The 15,080-nt window shown below is 37.3% G+C and overlaps 4 protein-coding genes across 4 annotated transcripts in view; 3 read left to right on the plus strand and 1 right to left on the minus strand.

Moving 5' to 3' along the window:
* LOC17884120 overlaps positions 1-2,956 on the plus strand; it is a 7,729-nt gene extending 4,773 nt beyond the window's left edge. The window contains exon 4 of the mRNA XM_006289795.2: positions 2,716-2,956. Within this exon, the coding sequence (XP_006289857.2) occupies positions 2,716-2,901 (186 nt within the window). The 3' untranslated portion in view covers positions 2,902-2,956. The remainder of the gene's footprint in view (positions 1-2,715) is intronic.
* Positions 2,957-5,116: 2,160 nt separating this feature from the next.
* LOC17883500 (coiled-coil domain-containing protein SCD2) lies at positions 5,117-9,049 on the plus strand. The gene is made up of 17 exons (XM_006286714.2): positions 5,117-5,679; positions 5,910-6,043; positions 6,131-6,206; positions 6,292-6,333; positions 6,406-6,468; positions 6,551-6,600; positions 6,694-6,721; positions 6,834-6,908; positions 7,007-7,117; positions 7,196-7,256; positions 7,355-7,471; positions 7,592-7,713; positions 7,792-7,861; positions 8,054-8,095; positions 8,361-8,401; positions 8,572-8,698; positions 8,784-9,049. The coding sequence occupies exons 1-17, from the start codon at positions 5,287-5,289 to the stop codon at positions 8,858-8,860; spliced, it is 1,629 nt and encodes a 542-aa protein (XP_006286776.1). The 5' UTR covers positions 5,117-5,286; the 3' UTR covers positions 8,861-9,049.
* Positions 9,028-11,507, minus strand: LOC17884305 (pentatricopeptide repeat-containing protein At5g13270, chloroplastic). Its single transcript, XM_006289951.2, has one exon. It carries the CDS (start codon positions 11,384-11,386, stop codon positions 9,128-9,130), a length of 2,259 nt encoding a protein of 752 aa, XP_006290013.1. The 5' UTR covers positions 11,387-11,507; the 3' UTR covers positions 9,028-9,127.
* A 100-nt stretch (positions 11,508-11,607) lies between these two features.
* On the plus strand, positions 11,608-15,078 carry LOC17883144 (aspartokinase 1, chloroplastic). The gene is made up of 13 exons (XM_023780723.1): positions 11,608-12,112; positions 12,201-12,283; positions 12,389-12,429; positions 12,572-12,726; positions 13,084-13,233; positions 13,320-13,415; positions 13,505-13,621; positions 13,732-13,851; positions 13,937-14,029; positions 14,180-14,296; positions 14,383-14,499; positions 14,596-14,658; positions 14,743-15,078. The coding sequence occupies exons 1-13, from the start codon at positions 11,702-11,704 to the stop codon at positions 14,896-14,898; spliced, it is 1,719 nt and encodes a 572-aa protein (XP_023636491.1). The 5' UTR covers positions 11,608-11,701; the 3' UTR covers positions 14,899-15,078.
* Positions 15,079-15,080: the final 2 nt, after the last annotated feature.

Raw genomic sequence — 15,080 nt, forward strand, 5'->3', positions numbered from 1 at the left:
TAGGCTAAGATATGTGAAGGAAAAGATCTTCCACAAGATCTTTTCCTTCACATATCTTAGTCTAATATCTAACCAATAATGTTGGTCTTATATGATATATATATTCAGCTATTTGATTTTTTCTTTTTTTTAAACGGACACTTCAAATGAGAAGCATGTAATAAACTGAGGTTTAGAGAAACCGTCATGCTTATGCTAGGAGTGGCTCATCATCATCTTTCTCTCAGCCTTGGTTTAGCTAATTGTATGTTAGTGTTTCGTGTAGGACCATTTCCTTCACAAACCCCTAGTGATTTCGGTGCTTGGAAAAGCCTTTCCCCATCAATCATACTGATCATATCCTCTTTTAAGTGCGGCACTTTCTTAAAATTTTCCCATCATCCATCCACGTCTATCAGTCCAAAAATTATATGTTTTCCTTTTCTTTGGAATCACACACATATCATGTCTTTATCAGCAAGACTTTGTTTAATTAACATGTCCACTATATTTTCTTAATAACAATGCATACGAATTGAAAACTCTGATCTGATCCGGCTAGCTACTGTTTTTTTTTTTCCGTGCGTGGATTTTGTTTTATGGTATAACTTTAGACGTCATCCAGTGCATAATTTGCCAATCTGTCACGCATGTTGTAATGTGTTCAAAAGTTTTAATCAGTAGATCACCTAAACAATATTTATAGGTCAAATTAAATCACATGACTTAACCATACAATATTTTTTTTTTTTAAAGAGCTTTGTGATCTCAAATCTTTGGTCTTATAAACCATTGGTGAATCCTTGCTAGTTAGGCTAGCATAGGCTCCGCACCTCATAGTTTAACGAATCAAAAATGGTCTTGCCCCCACTTATATAAACAATATTTGAGACCTCCATTTCCAAAATTTGATTGGCCCTTACTAGAGCGTAATACCAAAAAAAGAAAGAAAAAAACACTTTACTAGAGTGCACATTTGTCCATTCAACATATATCTGTTTATTTTTTATCACAAATATATGTCGACGAGAATAATCGAGTAAATTTTGTTTTTTTAACTATTAGATCACACTTACAACTACTATTCTACGTACAACATTGATGATAATATTTGCTTTACCAAACATGATTTTATATTATACTCCTTATAATAAAGCACGCAACTTCCAAAATCTAGGTTTGCAAAATATACGGAGTCCAATGTGTTTTTGTATGCTAGTAAATATTCTCTTAATATAATAAGCTAGAATAAAACTTATATATATAATGACATCTATGTTCTATGTAATGAATAAATAATGTATTTTACGTCGGGCAAAAGCAATGCATGAAGTCGCCTTCAACAACAGAATCATTGCAGTTGCATTTTTTTAAAAAGAACAAAATGGCACTAAAGGGCAGATAAGGGAGCAATGTACATGATACCCTTTTAAGTTAGTGATGATATGCATGCAAAACCATTTTAATATCTATGCATATCCGACTACGACTGCTATGGTCCCTATTTTATATTTCAATTGGTTATATAAATATTCGGGTCCGTTGATAATTAAATAAAAAATATTAAGATGTTGATATGTGAGATAGAACACCACTTTCATATGCTAATTTTGTATGATGCAAACCAAAGAATAAGGATAATCTATAAACAACCGTAGCTAGAGATAGTACGTATTCCATTTGGTATGTTTTTCGTTAATTAATACACCGTAGGGTCCCGGTATCTAACAACATCAACTACATTATAATGCTATTTATATATATATAGTCCCACTAAGAAAACAAAAAAAATGAATGTGAACTAAAATGCTTTTTGGGTAGTCAGCAAAACGTAAAGAGAAGACGTGCATGAGATGATGGTGAAGTTTTCATGGGGTAGTGTCTCCATTGAGTTTCCTCCGTTTATAAATCAACTTTATTTATAGCACAATCTATATTTGTTATATTGTTCAATTCTTCTGCAACTAACCTTTTCCTATTGGATATTAGATTTTTTCGTTCTAAAAGACAAGCAAACATAGTAAGAGTTAATTAAACTATATAGTAGTAGAAGAATCAATACAAAATACTTATTATCTAACTTTTCTTTGTACCATTAGTTGAATGAATGAATACTCAGAAATTAAGACAGAACATAAAAAAAGTCCATACTGGAAAATACATTAAGGGTCGGGAAAAAAATGGTGGGCCACGAAATGATTAAGATTAGGACATCGTGGGTACCATTCAAATTATATACATGATCAAGTAGTTTGATATAAATTATGTGTGTTGTGTAGTTTTCTTTAGCTTATATTATATATACATAGAAATGTGAAATATATAATAAGTGGTGGTGTCATTGTTGGTGTTGCTCCTTCTTCTTTAAAAAGCCATATATACATATAGTGAGTGTTTAGAAAATCAGGAATCTCTTAGAAGTAAAGTAGGGATGACATAATTACGGCATTGCGTAGCCACCATGACACGTGTCTTTGTTCCACTCCGTCACCCCTACGATGCAATGATCTCATATTAAAACCTTACTAGCTATTATCACATTCACACATCATACCCCCATCAAATATATTAAATGTATGCTACTCGGAAAGATAGGCAAAAACTCTCTTTTTAACTATGGCCTAATTGGTTTGTCTTATACACATGTATGATGAGCTAGTTTTGATGATTGAGATTAACAAACATGTTGATGTATTAGATGTGGGACTAATTAATGGGAATGAAAACGAAAAGCAGGTAGAGATAAGATGCAGAGGGCAAGAACTGGAGCCAGTCTTGACACTACAACACGTAAGAGATGCAATATGGAGATCAGGAAGCAGATCAGACAGTTCTTCTCTATCACAAAACATTACTTTGCTTCCAAACTCATCTACCTCTGATCATCTCATGGTCCTCCATTATGGTAGGACTGTTTCTTAACTATATATTATATATATACTTATCTCTATTTTTTTATTTTATTTTTATATAACAACCATATCTTCTATTCTCAATAAAAAAAAAAGAAAAATAACTGCCCACCAAATTTTCTTCTTCTTCTTCTTTAACTCAACATCCCACCACCTTCTTCAATTGTTTTTTTATTCTCCTCTTCTTGTTTTTTTTTTTTTTTTTTTTGTTTTGGCTCGGGTGGTTTCGATTATTTATGTTTTCTTTTAAGGCCTTCTGTTGGTGCGATATATGTCCAAATGAGCAAGAACGAAAGAGTATCTAATTCGGTAGGAATATATGTCTATGCATACCCCCCGATTGATGTTTTATTTTTATTTTTATAATTCTTGTATCTTCTGGGGGTTGCAAGGGAACGTTCGTTAACGCATGAAAAATGTATTCAATATTTATTATACATTGTCCTTTTTCATGTTGTATTACATCATATCTGATAGCCGTATTACTCTTTTACTATTACGACGTGACCATATATATTTTGACAATAGTTGATAACAAATACATACTGTATGTTGCTGCTTTATGTTGAGGAAATGGGCCTGATTGGGTCTCTCACTAAACCAACTCAATGTCAAACTGGATCAGATCTGCGCTGTCATATTATCGGGCCGTTGAGATTATGCATGTGGTACCAATTAGCTCGTTTGTTATACCATTAACATCATCACACAGTTTTCATTGAATTCAATCATAAACGATACTATTACTTTCTCGCGCTTTTTCTTGCGGAACAACATTTTTAATGGCCAGAGGAACATCATAGAACATAACAGATGATAGATCATATTACCAAAGAAAATAACTTCATTAACTGTGAAGTAAATAAAGAATCAAATGCATTTAAGAACAAATCCACAAACCAAAATCAAAACTCCTATCAGTAATCCATTTCAACAAAGTGAAAATTTACAGAATCAGTAAGCTTCTCTGTCAATGTTCATGTTCCACGCCGCCACCCAGAAGCTTTTAATTTCATTCTCAGCTGGTTTTAGCTATATGAACAAAAAAATGTTTGTGTCTAAAAGAGGAAGAAGCATAAATAAAAAGCTTTTCCAAATCATTTCACTTCATTTGTTTGAGAATTCCACCTAAATTTTCATACTTTTGTTCACAATTGGAGAAAAAGACGAAAAGTTAATAATAATACAAATAGGAGAGGAGGAGTACAAATAGGAGAGGAGGAGCATCACTACTATTTCATTTTTTTCAGCCAATCAGAAGGCTCTATTTCATACCCACTCGCACCAATTCCTGTAGGCTATAACCCCCAAAATCGTGGCTATTTGATTCAACGCACTTATTTCTGAAAATCCCATCGCGTGACTTTTTTTTTTTTTTTTAACTCAAAACCTTATTTGATTTCCAATGTAAACCGAACCAAGATTAATCGTAATTTCAAAACCATGTCAACCGAACCAAAATCAATTGTAAATATAAAACCGACCAAAATTAATTGATTCATGTCACTCGAAGTTGCATAACTTAAGAAAAAAATATGCAGAACAGAGAGAAAGATACACTGCATCTCGTTATGCTCTGTGTTAACACATATAAAACCCATTTCGATCAAAATCTTTTTTAACAGTTATCATCGCATGGGAGCAAGTCAGTGTAGAGCTCTCCATAGAATCTAGTCACAAGATACAATATAGGGCTATTCAGTTTTTCTATACATATATATTTTATAGCTGTATTCTATATAAGACCCTTTTATGATATTTTACTTGCATAAAAAAAAAAGAAGTACATTACTATTTTGTTCTACCTGAAGCTACTTAAAAAAATTAATAGTCTAGGTAATGATATTCAATTATGAACATAAAAAAAGTGATTAAGATCTCAAGCAATCTATAAAACCATACAAAACACCTTACTTATTTCTTCGTCGAAATCACTTTGTTAATTTGTGATCAAATGATTCACAAAAATCACCTAACTGGAGATTTATAGAGATGAAATGCATTTCAGACTTTTTTATTGGAGGTTTATAAAGATCCCACAAATGAACATGAACCGACCAAAAAAGTATACCATTTCAAACTTGGTGACAAATTGTTGTAGATGGAGAATTTGTCGGCCAAGAATGATATACTCATAAATCATTGATTGAGAGCAACAAGAATGTATGAAAGTGTTGTATTATATCAAAATCTAGAGTAGACTAATTTGTTGTTTTGGTCTTACCCACTTTGTCTTGGTAAAGTAACTAAAGTAGAGACTTACTCAACTCTCTCTTCTTGTTGTTACCAAAGAAAAAAAAAACAAAACAAAGATGTCTTTTGTCTGACTCCATAATCACACCATCACCAAGAAGAAGATCTAGGTCTCGCATCTCCCTCTATCTCTCTCATTACAATGGAACGAGCACGAACCGAAAGCCCTAGCTACTTCCGTCAATGGAGCGGTGAGTCTGGCGCCACCAATGCCGCCGTAGCTCCTTCTTCTCCGGCGCGTCATCACCATGCTCGATCTTCTTCCGTCACTACTATGTCTAACGTCAAACGAGCTCAAAACGTCGCTGCTAAAGCTGCTGCTCAGAGGCTTGCTAAGGTCATGGCTTCACAGACCAACAATGATGATGACGACGATGATGATGATGAAGTCGGTGGTGATGATCTAGGTTTCCGATATGGTGCTCCTCCTCCTCTCTCATTCACTAGAAATGCTTCTTCCACAGTTGCTAAACCTAAACCTTCTGCTTCTGCTGTCGTTCCTCCTCCCAAGATCGCTAGATCTTCCTCCCCTGCGGTAAATTTGAATCCTTTTTTGGCTTTAGTAGAAACCAAATCCACTCAGTTTACCAAATTTGATTACTTTCAATCATAGAGATTTAAGGGAATTGGTTTTTAGTTTCTAATTTTGGAAAATGTGGGATTTTGATTGTAAGATTTGGGAATGTAGTAGTAAGGGAAAACTATTTATGGGATGTTCTAATCGGACAAACTGTTGGTGATTGACTGATTGTGAATTTTTCTCAGTTATCTCGGAACTCTCCAGCCGTATCTGTTCGTGCATCGCAACCGCCTGTCGTGCCGAGTAAACTGGCTCAAAGGAATCAAACTGCCCATTCATTACCAGTTGTAACTCCTAAGAATCATCAGAGTGAAAAGAGGTGAGAATTGAGTTCCCAAAATATATCTTGGTCTTACAACTAGCTGAGTTTGTTGTATTCATGACTTGGAATTGTTTGTCATTGCAGGGTCTTAGCTGATATTGGTCATCTTAATGGAAAAGATTCGAAAGACCAGCATGAAGCATCCGCGCTTCGTGATGAAGTATATGCTAATTCCTTTCTTTGTTTTCATATGTGTTAATATTTTTATTTCCTAGATGGAAACTGACAGTTACATTACATCACAGCTCGATATGCTGCAAGAGGAAAATGAGAGTATTCTTGAAAAGGTAGAAAGTCTTTTCTTTTAGGTTTCCATCTATTTCAGAGTAGTTTGATTATATGTTTGAGCTTATGAACAGCTTAGGCTTGAGGATGAGAGATGCAAGGAAGCGGAAGCTAGGGTGAGAGAGCTTGAAAAACAGGTAATTTGGACCAATTATGTACTTGCTGTATGCATAACTTTTTGGTTTTTAAATACTGTCTCACCTTTGACTCAAACTTTAGGTGACTTCTTTGGGGGAAGGTGTATCCTTGGAAGCTAAACTTCTTAGCCGGTAGTCAATATCAATACAATTGGTTGCTAGGTTTTTCGTTTTTTCCTACTGGGTTGAAATGCTTACACGAATGTGTTTTGTTACATGCTGCAGAAAAGAAGCTGCTTTGCGTCAAAGAGAGGTATTCCAAAGTCTGAGGTTCCTCAAGTTTTAGTATTATGTGGTGATTTTGTTTCCAAGTATGAAGATTTTGTTCTGGCTTTTTAGATTCACCAATTCTCACTCTATGACAGGCGGCCCTTAAAGAGGCAAGGCAGAATAGAGAAGGGACTAATAAAGAGACTACTGCTCTTCGGTCTCAAGTTGAGGTAGGCCCTATTTCCTGTCCATGTGTCACATGTTCTATGAGTTGAAAATAAGTCAAAGTAAAGAAATCCTGTATTTTCTGTATTTCACTTTGATTCAGAATGCAAAACTTGAGACGGCTGCTATAGTAGCACGAGTTCAAGGAGCAGAATCTGAAGTCAACGCTCTACGGACGATGACACATAGAATGATATTGACCCAAAAAGAGATGGTTCGTGTTCATGTTTTTGCGCAGTCTACATATAAGGTTATGGTAGTGTTTATGTAAGACACCCTTGTATAATTTCAGGAGGAAGTTGTTCTTAAGCGATGCTGGCTTGCTCGATATTGGGGTTTAGCTACCAGATATGGTAGGGGGTAACAAGCTTATCTGCTTAATGACATAACTAGAACTTTTATGCCATCATGTAACTTTGCTTCTAGACATCTGTGCATATTTGTATTTCAGGCATATGTTCGGATATTGCTACATCAAAATATGAATACTGGTCATCTCTGGCACCTCTTCCTTTTGAGATTGTGCTGTCAGCTGGGCAGAAGGCTAAAGAAGAAAGTTGGGAAAAAGGCAAGCAATCACTCAATCATGTTTCTAAGATATCTATTGTGATAACTTTCTATAATTTTGATTCTCACTTCTCATATTCTTTCGTATATTTATCTGTTGGCTATGAAAATATCTGACCAGATTCTGAGGAGAACGAGAAGAGGAGCCAGCTTGTTCAAGATATAAATGATCTAACAGGAGAGGGAAATATTGAAAGTATGCTCTCTGTGGAAATGGGTTTAAAAGAACTAACTTCTTTGAAGGTTTATTCTCATTATCTCTCACTCTGGTTCATGTGCCCTCTTTCATTTTTCTCATAGACTATGTCTGTTCTTTTGAAGGTTGAAGTTGCCATTACTATTACATTAGCCCAGCTAAGGTTGGCCAATTCTACTCGACTGTCTGATATCGGTGAGCTTCTTCTTGATGCCAATAATTTATGTTGCTCTTGCATTAGCTGAAAAAGGCGACTTTAGCCAGGCTTCTAATTCCACTATCGAGACTGTTAAGATAATATTGTACATGTTTTACCTATGTTTTGTGTCGCATTTTAAATGCTATGCTTCTTGGCAGTTGATTTATTTTCTGCTTGTCTTATGTCAGAGTTAAAATCACCAGGTGGTCCTAAGATTATGGAGGCACTTGGTAAGTTCATTTAGCTACTTATATCGCTGAATATCTGGCTCAAAATCTTGGTGTTATGAAATTAAATATATCGTGTGAATCATAATCCACCGAGTTATAATGACAAACCCTTGTTATTCTTGAGGATAATTCATATAAGCATGAAAAATATAACTTGAGTGTCAGTTTTTTATGTTCACATTTCATATACTGCCTCAACAAAGAGTGCAGACAATACTTGTTATTCTTGAGGATAATTCTGAATTTGGTCTGTGGCCCTTTGCAGAATTGACTCCAGAAGAGTCTGAGGATGTTCTCTTCAAGGAGGTACACAACTATAAGCCTTTTCTTGCTTTCTATCATTGGCTTTTCTTTCATCTGATCCTGCCCCTTTTGTACTGAATTCTGTCGTTTATGTATATTCTATTGGAGACTCTTCTGGAGTCAATCGTGGCCTTTCTACATTCTCAACATAAATCCTTTGGAATTTTTGGCAGGCTTGGCTCACGTACTTCTGGAGAAGAGCAGAATCTGTTGGCATAGAAGTGGACATTGCGAGAGAACGTCTTAGATTCTGGATCGGCAGGAGCGCACACTCCCCATCTTCACATGACGCTATTGAAGGTACAACCTAACATACCAAATTCCTTTCAGCCAGGAGAGGAGTACCCATAAGACGATTACTAAATTGGTTTGTTCTAATTTTCAGTTGAGCAAGGACTAACAGAGCTAAGAAAGCTGCGGATAGAACGTAGATTGTGGGAAGCCTCCAGGTCCAGCCAGTAAGTAGTGACCTTGGGATCCCAGAGCAGTCATGTTACCTCAGCTTTAACAGTACTGTATATCATACATGCTTTCTTCTGTGTGGTTCGAGTACTTTGCAGTCAGGAAATGTTAATCCAGTTTTGCAAACCTAAGTATTGTATTACACATACTACTTTTGACATATAATATATCCACGTTTTCACGCTCTTACCATCAACTTGCAGACTCATACTTGTTGGATTATCCAAATGTAAAGTATATACTGATACAGACACTAAAGACCACCAGTCACCAGTAATCGTTACAAGAACACTTTCCCTCCTTGAAATGGTGGAACCTTCTGGAATCTCGGATGACGATTTCATGTCCTGTAACCAAAGATACATGCTTTGTAAACTCATGACAATCTGGGCATGCCCGAAGATTCTTGAACACCTTAATCGGTGTACGGGCATTGCCATTCACCGATATCAGCCCAAATGCGATGGCAAGTCTCTCGCTGTGATCAAGAAGCTGCTCTCTTCTCTCTATCATACTACACTGAAACACATCACCTTCCATGAAACCGTCAAACTCCTTAAGCTTCTCATAGATCTCCCGAGTTTGTGGATGGTGTTTATCACCCACTATAAAACGATGAATCTTACCTTTTTCTTGGATCCAGCTGCAGCTCAGTTCCTTCTTTAACATTTTCTCCTTCATTAGTTTCATCATTTCAGCAGCTTCTTCCCATTTTCCAGCCCAGGTAAAAAGATTAAATGGTAGCACATATCCAGCTGTATCTTCTGGATCCACTTGGCGAAGTTCCTCACCAGCAATCTTGCCCAGTTCAAGATTCTTATGAGTCCAACAGCCACTTAGAAAGCATTTCCAGCTCATTGCATCAGGTTCAAAAGGCATATTCTTCATAAATTTGAGAGCTTCGTCCAATAGGCCTGCTCGGGCATAAATGTCGATCATACAATCATAATGGTCGATAGTCGGAGCCACATTATATTTTCGAAGCATTGTGTCCAAGTAATGCTTTCCCTGTTCAACAAGGCCTGCATGGCTGCAGGCGGTTAAAACTGCAATAAAGGTAATTGAGTTTGGCTTCATACCACAACTCACCATTTTCTCAAACAATCTCAGAGCTTCAGAGGCATTTCCATAGTAAGCATGACCTGATAGGAAAGCCGTCCAAGCAACAATGTCAGGGTTGTCCATTGACTCAAAGACTTCATGTGCATCATCTAAGCATCCACATTTCGAATACATCGTAATAAGAGCGCTTTCTCCATACTGAGATCCAATCAGACTTCTTTTTATAGCATCTGCATGGACTTGGCCACCAATGTTGCAATCTGCAAGTACTGAACATGCTTGGAATATGCTAGTATATGTGAACGAATTTAGAACCGCTGCATTTTTGCTTCTCAACGACTTGAAGGTTTTAACAGCCTCCTCAAATTGACTCATTTGGCAGTATCCAGAAATGATTGCACTCCAGGTAACATCATTTGGCTCACTGATTTCTTGGAATGCGCAGCAAGCAGACTCGAAGCTGGAACATTTGATGTAAAAATCGACGAGTGGAGTTCCAACCGAGACTTCAGATTCCAGTCCAAGCTTAGCGACACATGCATGAATTTGCTTGCCAAGTTTAAGCTCTTCAAGAGAAGCACATGCTTTAAGAACAACTGAAAACACAAAACTGTCCCATTCAACACCTTCGATCACCAACTCCACAAATAGTTTCAAAGCATCTCTTGCTCTTCCAGCTTGAGTATAACCTACCATCAATCCTGTCCAAGCCACTGGTTTCTTCTGCGCCATCTGATCGAATACTCGCTTAGCACCCACTAACCAACCACATTTTACGTACATGTTTAAGATCCCAATCTCTATAGATGTGTTGTTACATAACCCAGCACGCATAACATGAGCATGAATCTGTCTACCAACGTCTAAAGCCTCAGGATTTATCAAAGATTTCAAGAGTGTAGTATACATGGAAGAAGGAGGCTCGTCGCCCGACGCTAGCATTCCTGAGAACAAACCAACAGCTTTATCTAAAAGACCTCGTTCGGCGTAAGCAGATACCATCGTAACTCTCGAGACTGCATTCAAGTCAGGCATTTCATCGAACAGTTTATCTGCATCTTCCAAGCTCCCGCACTCACAGTACATCTGTAACACACAGTTCTGAAGAAGCAGGGAAGGATTCTCGAAAGCCATCCGCATGCGATCGTGTAAGAGTCTCCCATGAGATAAAGACCTCAAATTTCTGCAAGCCTCAAAGAGACACTGGTACGAGTACGGGCTAACGGAGACGCCAGCCTTATCCATTTCCTGGAAAAACGCAAATGCTTCGTTAAGCTTCCCATGTTTCGACAACGAAACCAAATGAAGATTCTCGACTTGGCCTTGCTTATGCTCGATTTTAAGGGATGAAGAAGAAGTGCTCGATTTCAGAGAAACCCACGACGGGATTTGATCGAAATTCGAGTTCTTCATAGCCGGAACTCGAGATGGGATATACGAAGACTGTACAGTGAGAATCGTCATCGTTGATTGATAAATTCACAAAAAAATGTTTATACTTTATAGCTTTTCTTCGAGAACTCACAAACGAAAGAGAAGCTAAAAAAATCTTACTTAGTAATTGCAACAACCAAACGGGTCAAATCAATGGTTAGTTGCCAAAAACGACAGCGTTTGATACAGGGACTGAAGGAGAGGGTTCAAAGTAGTTTTCCATCTTTGGCGTCTCTCATCAATGACTGAAATCGAGCCGTACGATTTCTCTCCTCTTCTTGCTTTAAAAACCTATCAATAATTTATTCTTCTCGGCCTTCTTCTTCTCGTTCCTCCTCTTCTCCAATGGCGGCTACTAGGGTTCGTTGTTGTCACAGCAATGCACCCTTCACAAGATTGCCGCTTACCCGCCACCGAAACTCGCCGACGCTACCGATTTCTCCGAGTCGTGTCGATTTCTCGGCGCTAAAGGGCTCAAAGAAATTGTCATTGCCCATAGGGGATGGCTCTTCCATTAGAAGGGTTTCAGTTTCAGGCTGCAGAAACACTATACGAGCTGTATTGGATGAGAAGAAGACAGACGCGATAACGGAGGTAGATGAGAAGGGTATCACGTGCGTGATGAAGTTTGGTGGATCTTCGGTGGCATCTGCAGAGAGAATGAGGGAAGTTGCGGGTTTGATTTTGACTTTTCCGGAAGAAAGTCCCGTCATTGTTCTCTCTGCTATGGGGAAAACTACCAACAATCTTTTGCTTGTAATGCTGAAATGCTCTCCCTTTCTCTGTTTTTTATTCAAATGTTTCAAGTTTTTGATTTGAACTTCTGATTTTGTTGCTAGTGAAGGCGGGAGAGAAGGCTGTGAGTTGTGGTGTTTCTAATGCATCTGAGATTGAGGAGTTGAGCATTATAAAGGACTTGCATCTCAGGTTTTGGCTTTGTTGAATATTTGATAACCTTAGATCTCCTTTCCGTGCTTGCTGTTGGTTTTGGTTTTGATCAAGAATATGTGTTTTTTTTTTGTGTTGTTTCAGGACAGTGAAAGAGCTCGACATCGAACCCACTGATATCTTGTGTAAGTATTATACCTTCCAACACATGTAGTTTCATTCTTGCTATTTTTGAGTTGGCTCATTAATGTTTGATTTATGATGTGTTTGGTAATATTCACGAATCTATATGCATTGCTCTTTGTAATTTTTGGATACATTTTGCAGCCTATTTGGAAGAACTGGAGCAACTCCTGAAAGGCATAGCCATGATGAAGGAGTTGACACTTCGAACCAGAGACTACCTAGTCTCTTTTGGAGAGTGCTTGTCTACAAGGATTTTCGCTGCTTATCTTAATAAAATCGGTGTCAAGGCACGCCAAGTATGTCCATTACCATATTTAAGTTCTAGTATTTTTAAAAAAATAAATATCTCATTTGGTTGACTAATTAGTTCAACTGATATCTTGGTAAATTAACCTAGAAGTGCTGAATCCAGATTTCAGTTTGGGTTTAGTTTTGGTTTAGAAAATATGATAACCAAGTTGAAAGTGTATACTCTTTGAACTGGTCAGTGAAATTTTGTATTAGTTTGGTTTTTGTTGTCAAAGAACACATATTGGTGTAGTTTATCTTTTGTTTGCTACACTTGCCTTGGTTTGAGTTTTCTTGCACATGCATTTTGGCGACTCTAGTTAACATCTTGTTGAGATGTTCATATATCATTAATTACGTTGCAGTACGATGCATTTGATATTGGATTCATTACAACGGATGATTTCACAAATGGGGATATACTGGAAGCAACTTATCCAGCTGTTGCCAAGAGATTATATGAAGATTGGATGCATGATCCTGCCATTCCTATTGTAACAGGTTTCCTTGGGAAGGTATTTCTAACAGTTTATAATCTACTGATAATTAGGATTTTCATTTATGCTTTCGTGGCTTGCCTCATTATTTCATTCAATAATAGGGTTGGAAAACTGGTGCGGTTACTACCTTGGGTAGGGGTGGCAGTGATTTGACGGCAACTACGATTGGTAAAGCATTGGGTTTGAAAGAGATTCAGGTTCGTCTACAACCTAAAAAGATTAATTTTTCGTTTTAGACGTTGTGGATATCTCTGTTCAGTTTGGATTTTTGTTTTCCATTTCGCAGGTGTGGAAAGATGTTGATGGTGTTCTAACATGTGACCCTACTATCTATAAAAGAGCTACACCAGTACCATATCTGACATTCGACGAAGCAGCCGAGCTAGCTTATTTTGGTGCACAGGTCCCACTCTACTTGTATGCAATAATACTGAATTCCAGTTATTAGAACTATCACATGAATATTTTGTACAATGGCAATGCTTAAGTAAAGAAATAAAATTGTTGTTGCAGGTCTTGCACCCACAATCAATGAGACCAGCAAGAGAGGGTGAGATTCCTGTAAGGGTTAAGAATTCTTATAACCCTAAAGCTCCTGGAACAATCATCACTAAAACAAGAGACATGACTAAGGTATAAGTGTCCTAATTTGTGTTCTCTTTATGCAGATGTGAGAACCTTTATAGAAAACCAAAATTTATACTTCTTCATGTGACAGACAATTTTAACGAGCATTGTCCTGAAACGAAATGTGACCATGTTGGATATAGCAAGCACGCGAATGCTTGGTCAGGTTGGCTTCCTTGCGAAGGTAAAACTGTACATCTTAATGTTTCAGAAGTGCATTCTCGAGAACTCTTTTATTGGGGCAAGGTCCGAACTGTGGTATGCTCCAGGTTACTATTTTATAGGTTCTGTGGTAACCAAAATAGCCTTTGTGTCTCCTTACTCTTTTATCTAGGTATTTTCGATATTTGAGGAACTCGGCATTTCTGTTGATGTTGTTGCCACTAGTGAAGTCAGTATATCTTTGACATTGGACCCTTCAAAACTTTGGAGCAGGGAACTGATTCAACAGGCAAGTTCTTGTAGAATCCATAACATTTTATTTTTCAATTCATATATGCATGCTTTCAAGGCCTTTTTTCCTTATCCTTGTAACAGGAGCTTGATCATGTAGTTGAAGAGCTGGAGAAAATTGCAGTGGTGAATCTTCTAAAAGGAAGGGCAATCATCTCTTTGATCGGGAATGTTCAACATTCCTCCCTGATTTTAGAGAGGGTTAGATCATGCCTCCTAGTTATATAACTTCAAGATTCTAACAAAGAAAGATATATTTCTTTTGGGTTCTTACTTAATTGTTTTTAACTTTGGCAGGCGTTTCATGTTCTATATACCAAAGGTGTCAATGTCCAAATGATATCACAAGGAGCATCCAAGGTAAACACTGTTTATCACCTAACTCTCTTTCCTTCCTCACGGACCTCACCTAACAAATTTCTTTCTTGTTTTGAAATCTTGTAGGTAAACATTTCCTTTATAGTAAATGATGCTGAAGCTGAAGGATGTGTTCAGGCTCTTCACAAATCCTTCTTTGAGAGCGGTGACCTCTCAGAGTTATTGATACAACCCAGACTTGGAAACGGGTCACCTGTTAGGACAATGCAAGTAGAAAACTGACTTGACAAGCTCATTGTTTGGTGTGCGTTGTTCTTTGTATTTCTTCTGAGTGTAGTACGTATGTTCATCAAGAACTGCTTGTTGTCGTATTTTTAGGCACGGGAACTGCTGGCTATCATCTTTCATTTGTTGTAAGACCAATTGTTTGGACCATTTGCGGGATCAAAGTTTAACTAGTAACT

This window comes from Capsella rubella, unplaced genomic scaffold (genome assembly GCF_000375325.1).
Source record: "Capsella rubella cultivar Monte Gargano unplaced genomic scaffold, Caprub1_0 scaffold_6, whole genome shotgun sequence".
Taxonomy (NCBI): Eukaryota; Viridiplantae; Streptophyta; class Magnoliopsida; order Brassicales; family Brassicaceae; genus Capsella; species Capsella rubella.

Bases quoted from the DNA above. Each gene is read 5' to 3' on its own strand.
- LOC17883500 (XM_006286714.2), top strand. From the start codon at position 5,287: ATGGAACGAGCACGAACCGAAAGCCCTAGCTACTTCCGTCAATGGAGC. The intron at 6,334-6,405 runs GTAGAAAGTCTT...GCTTATGAACAG, and splicing joins ATGAGAGTATTCTTGAAAAG to CTTAGGCTTGAGGATGAGAG. The intron at 7,862-8,053 runs GTGAGCTTCTTC...GTCTTATGTCAG, and splicing joins TACTCGACTGTCTGATATCG to AGTTAAAATCACCAGGTGGT.
- LOC17884305 (XM_006289951.2), bottom strand. From the start codon at position 11,386: ATGACGATTCTCACTGTACAGTCTTCGTATATCCCATCTCGAGTTCCG.
- LOC17883144 (XM_023780723.1), top strand. From the start codon at position 11,702: ATGGCGGCTACTAGGGTTCGTTGTTGTCACAGCAATGCACCCTTCACA. The intron at 14,297-14,382 runs GCAAGTTCTTGT...TCCTTGTAACAG, and splicing joins GCAGGGAACTGATTCAACAG to GAGCTTGATCATGTAGTTGA. The intron at 14,659-14,742 runs GTAAACACTGTT...GAAATCTTGTAG, and splicing joins TATCACAAGGAGCATCCAAG to GTAAACATTTCCTTTATAGT.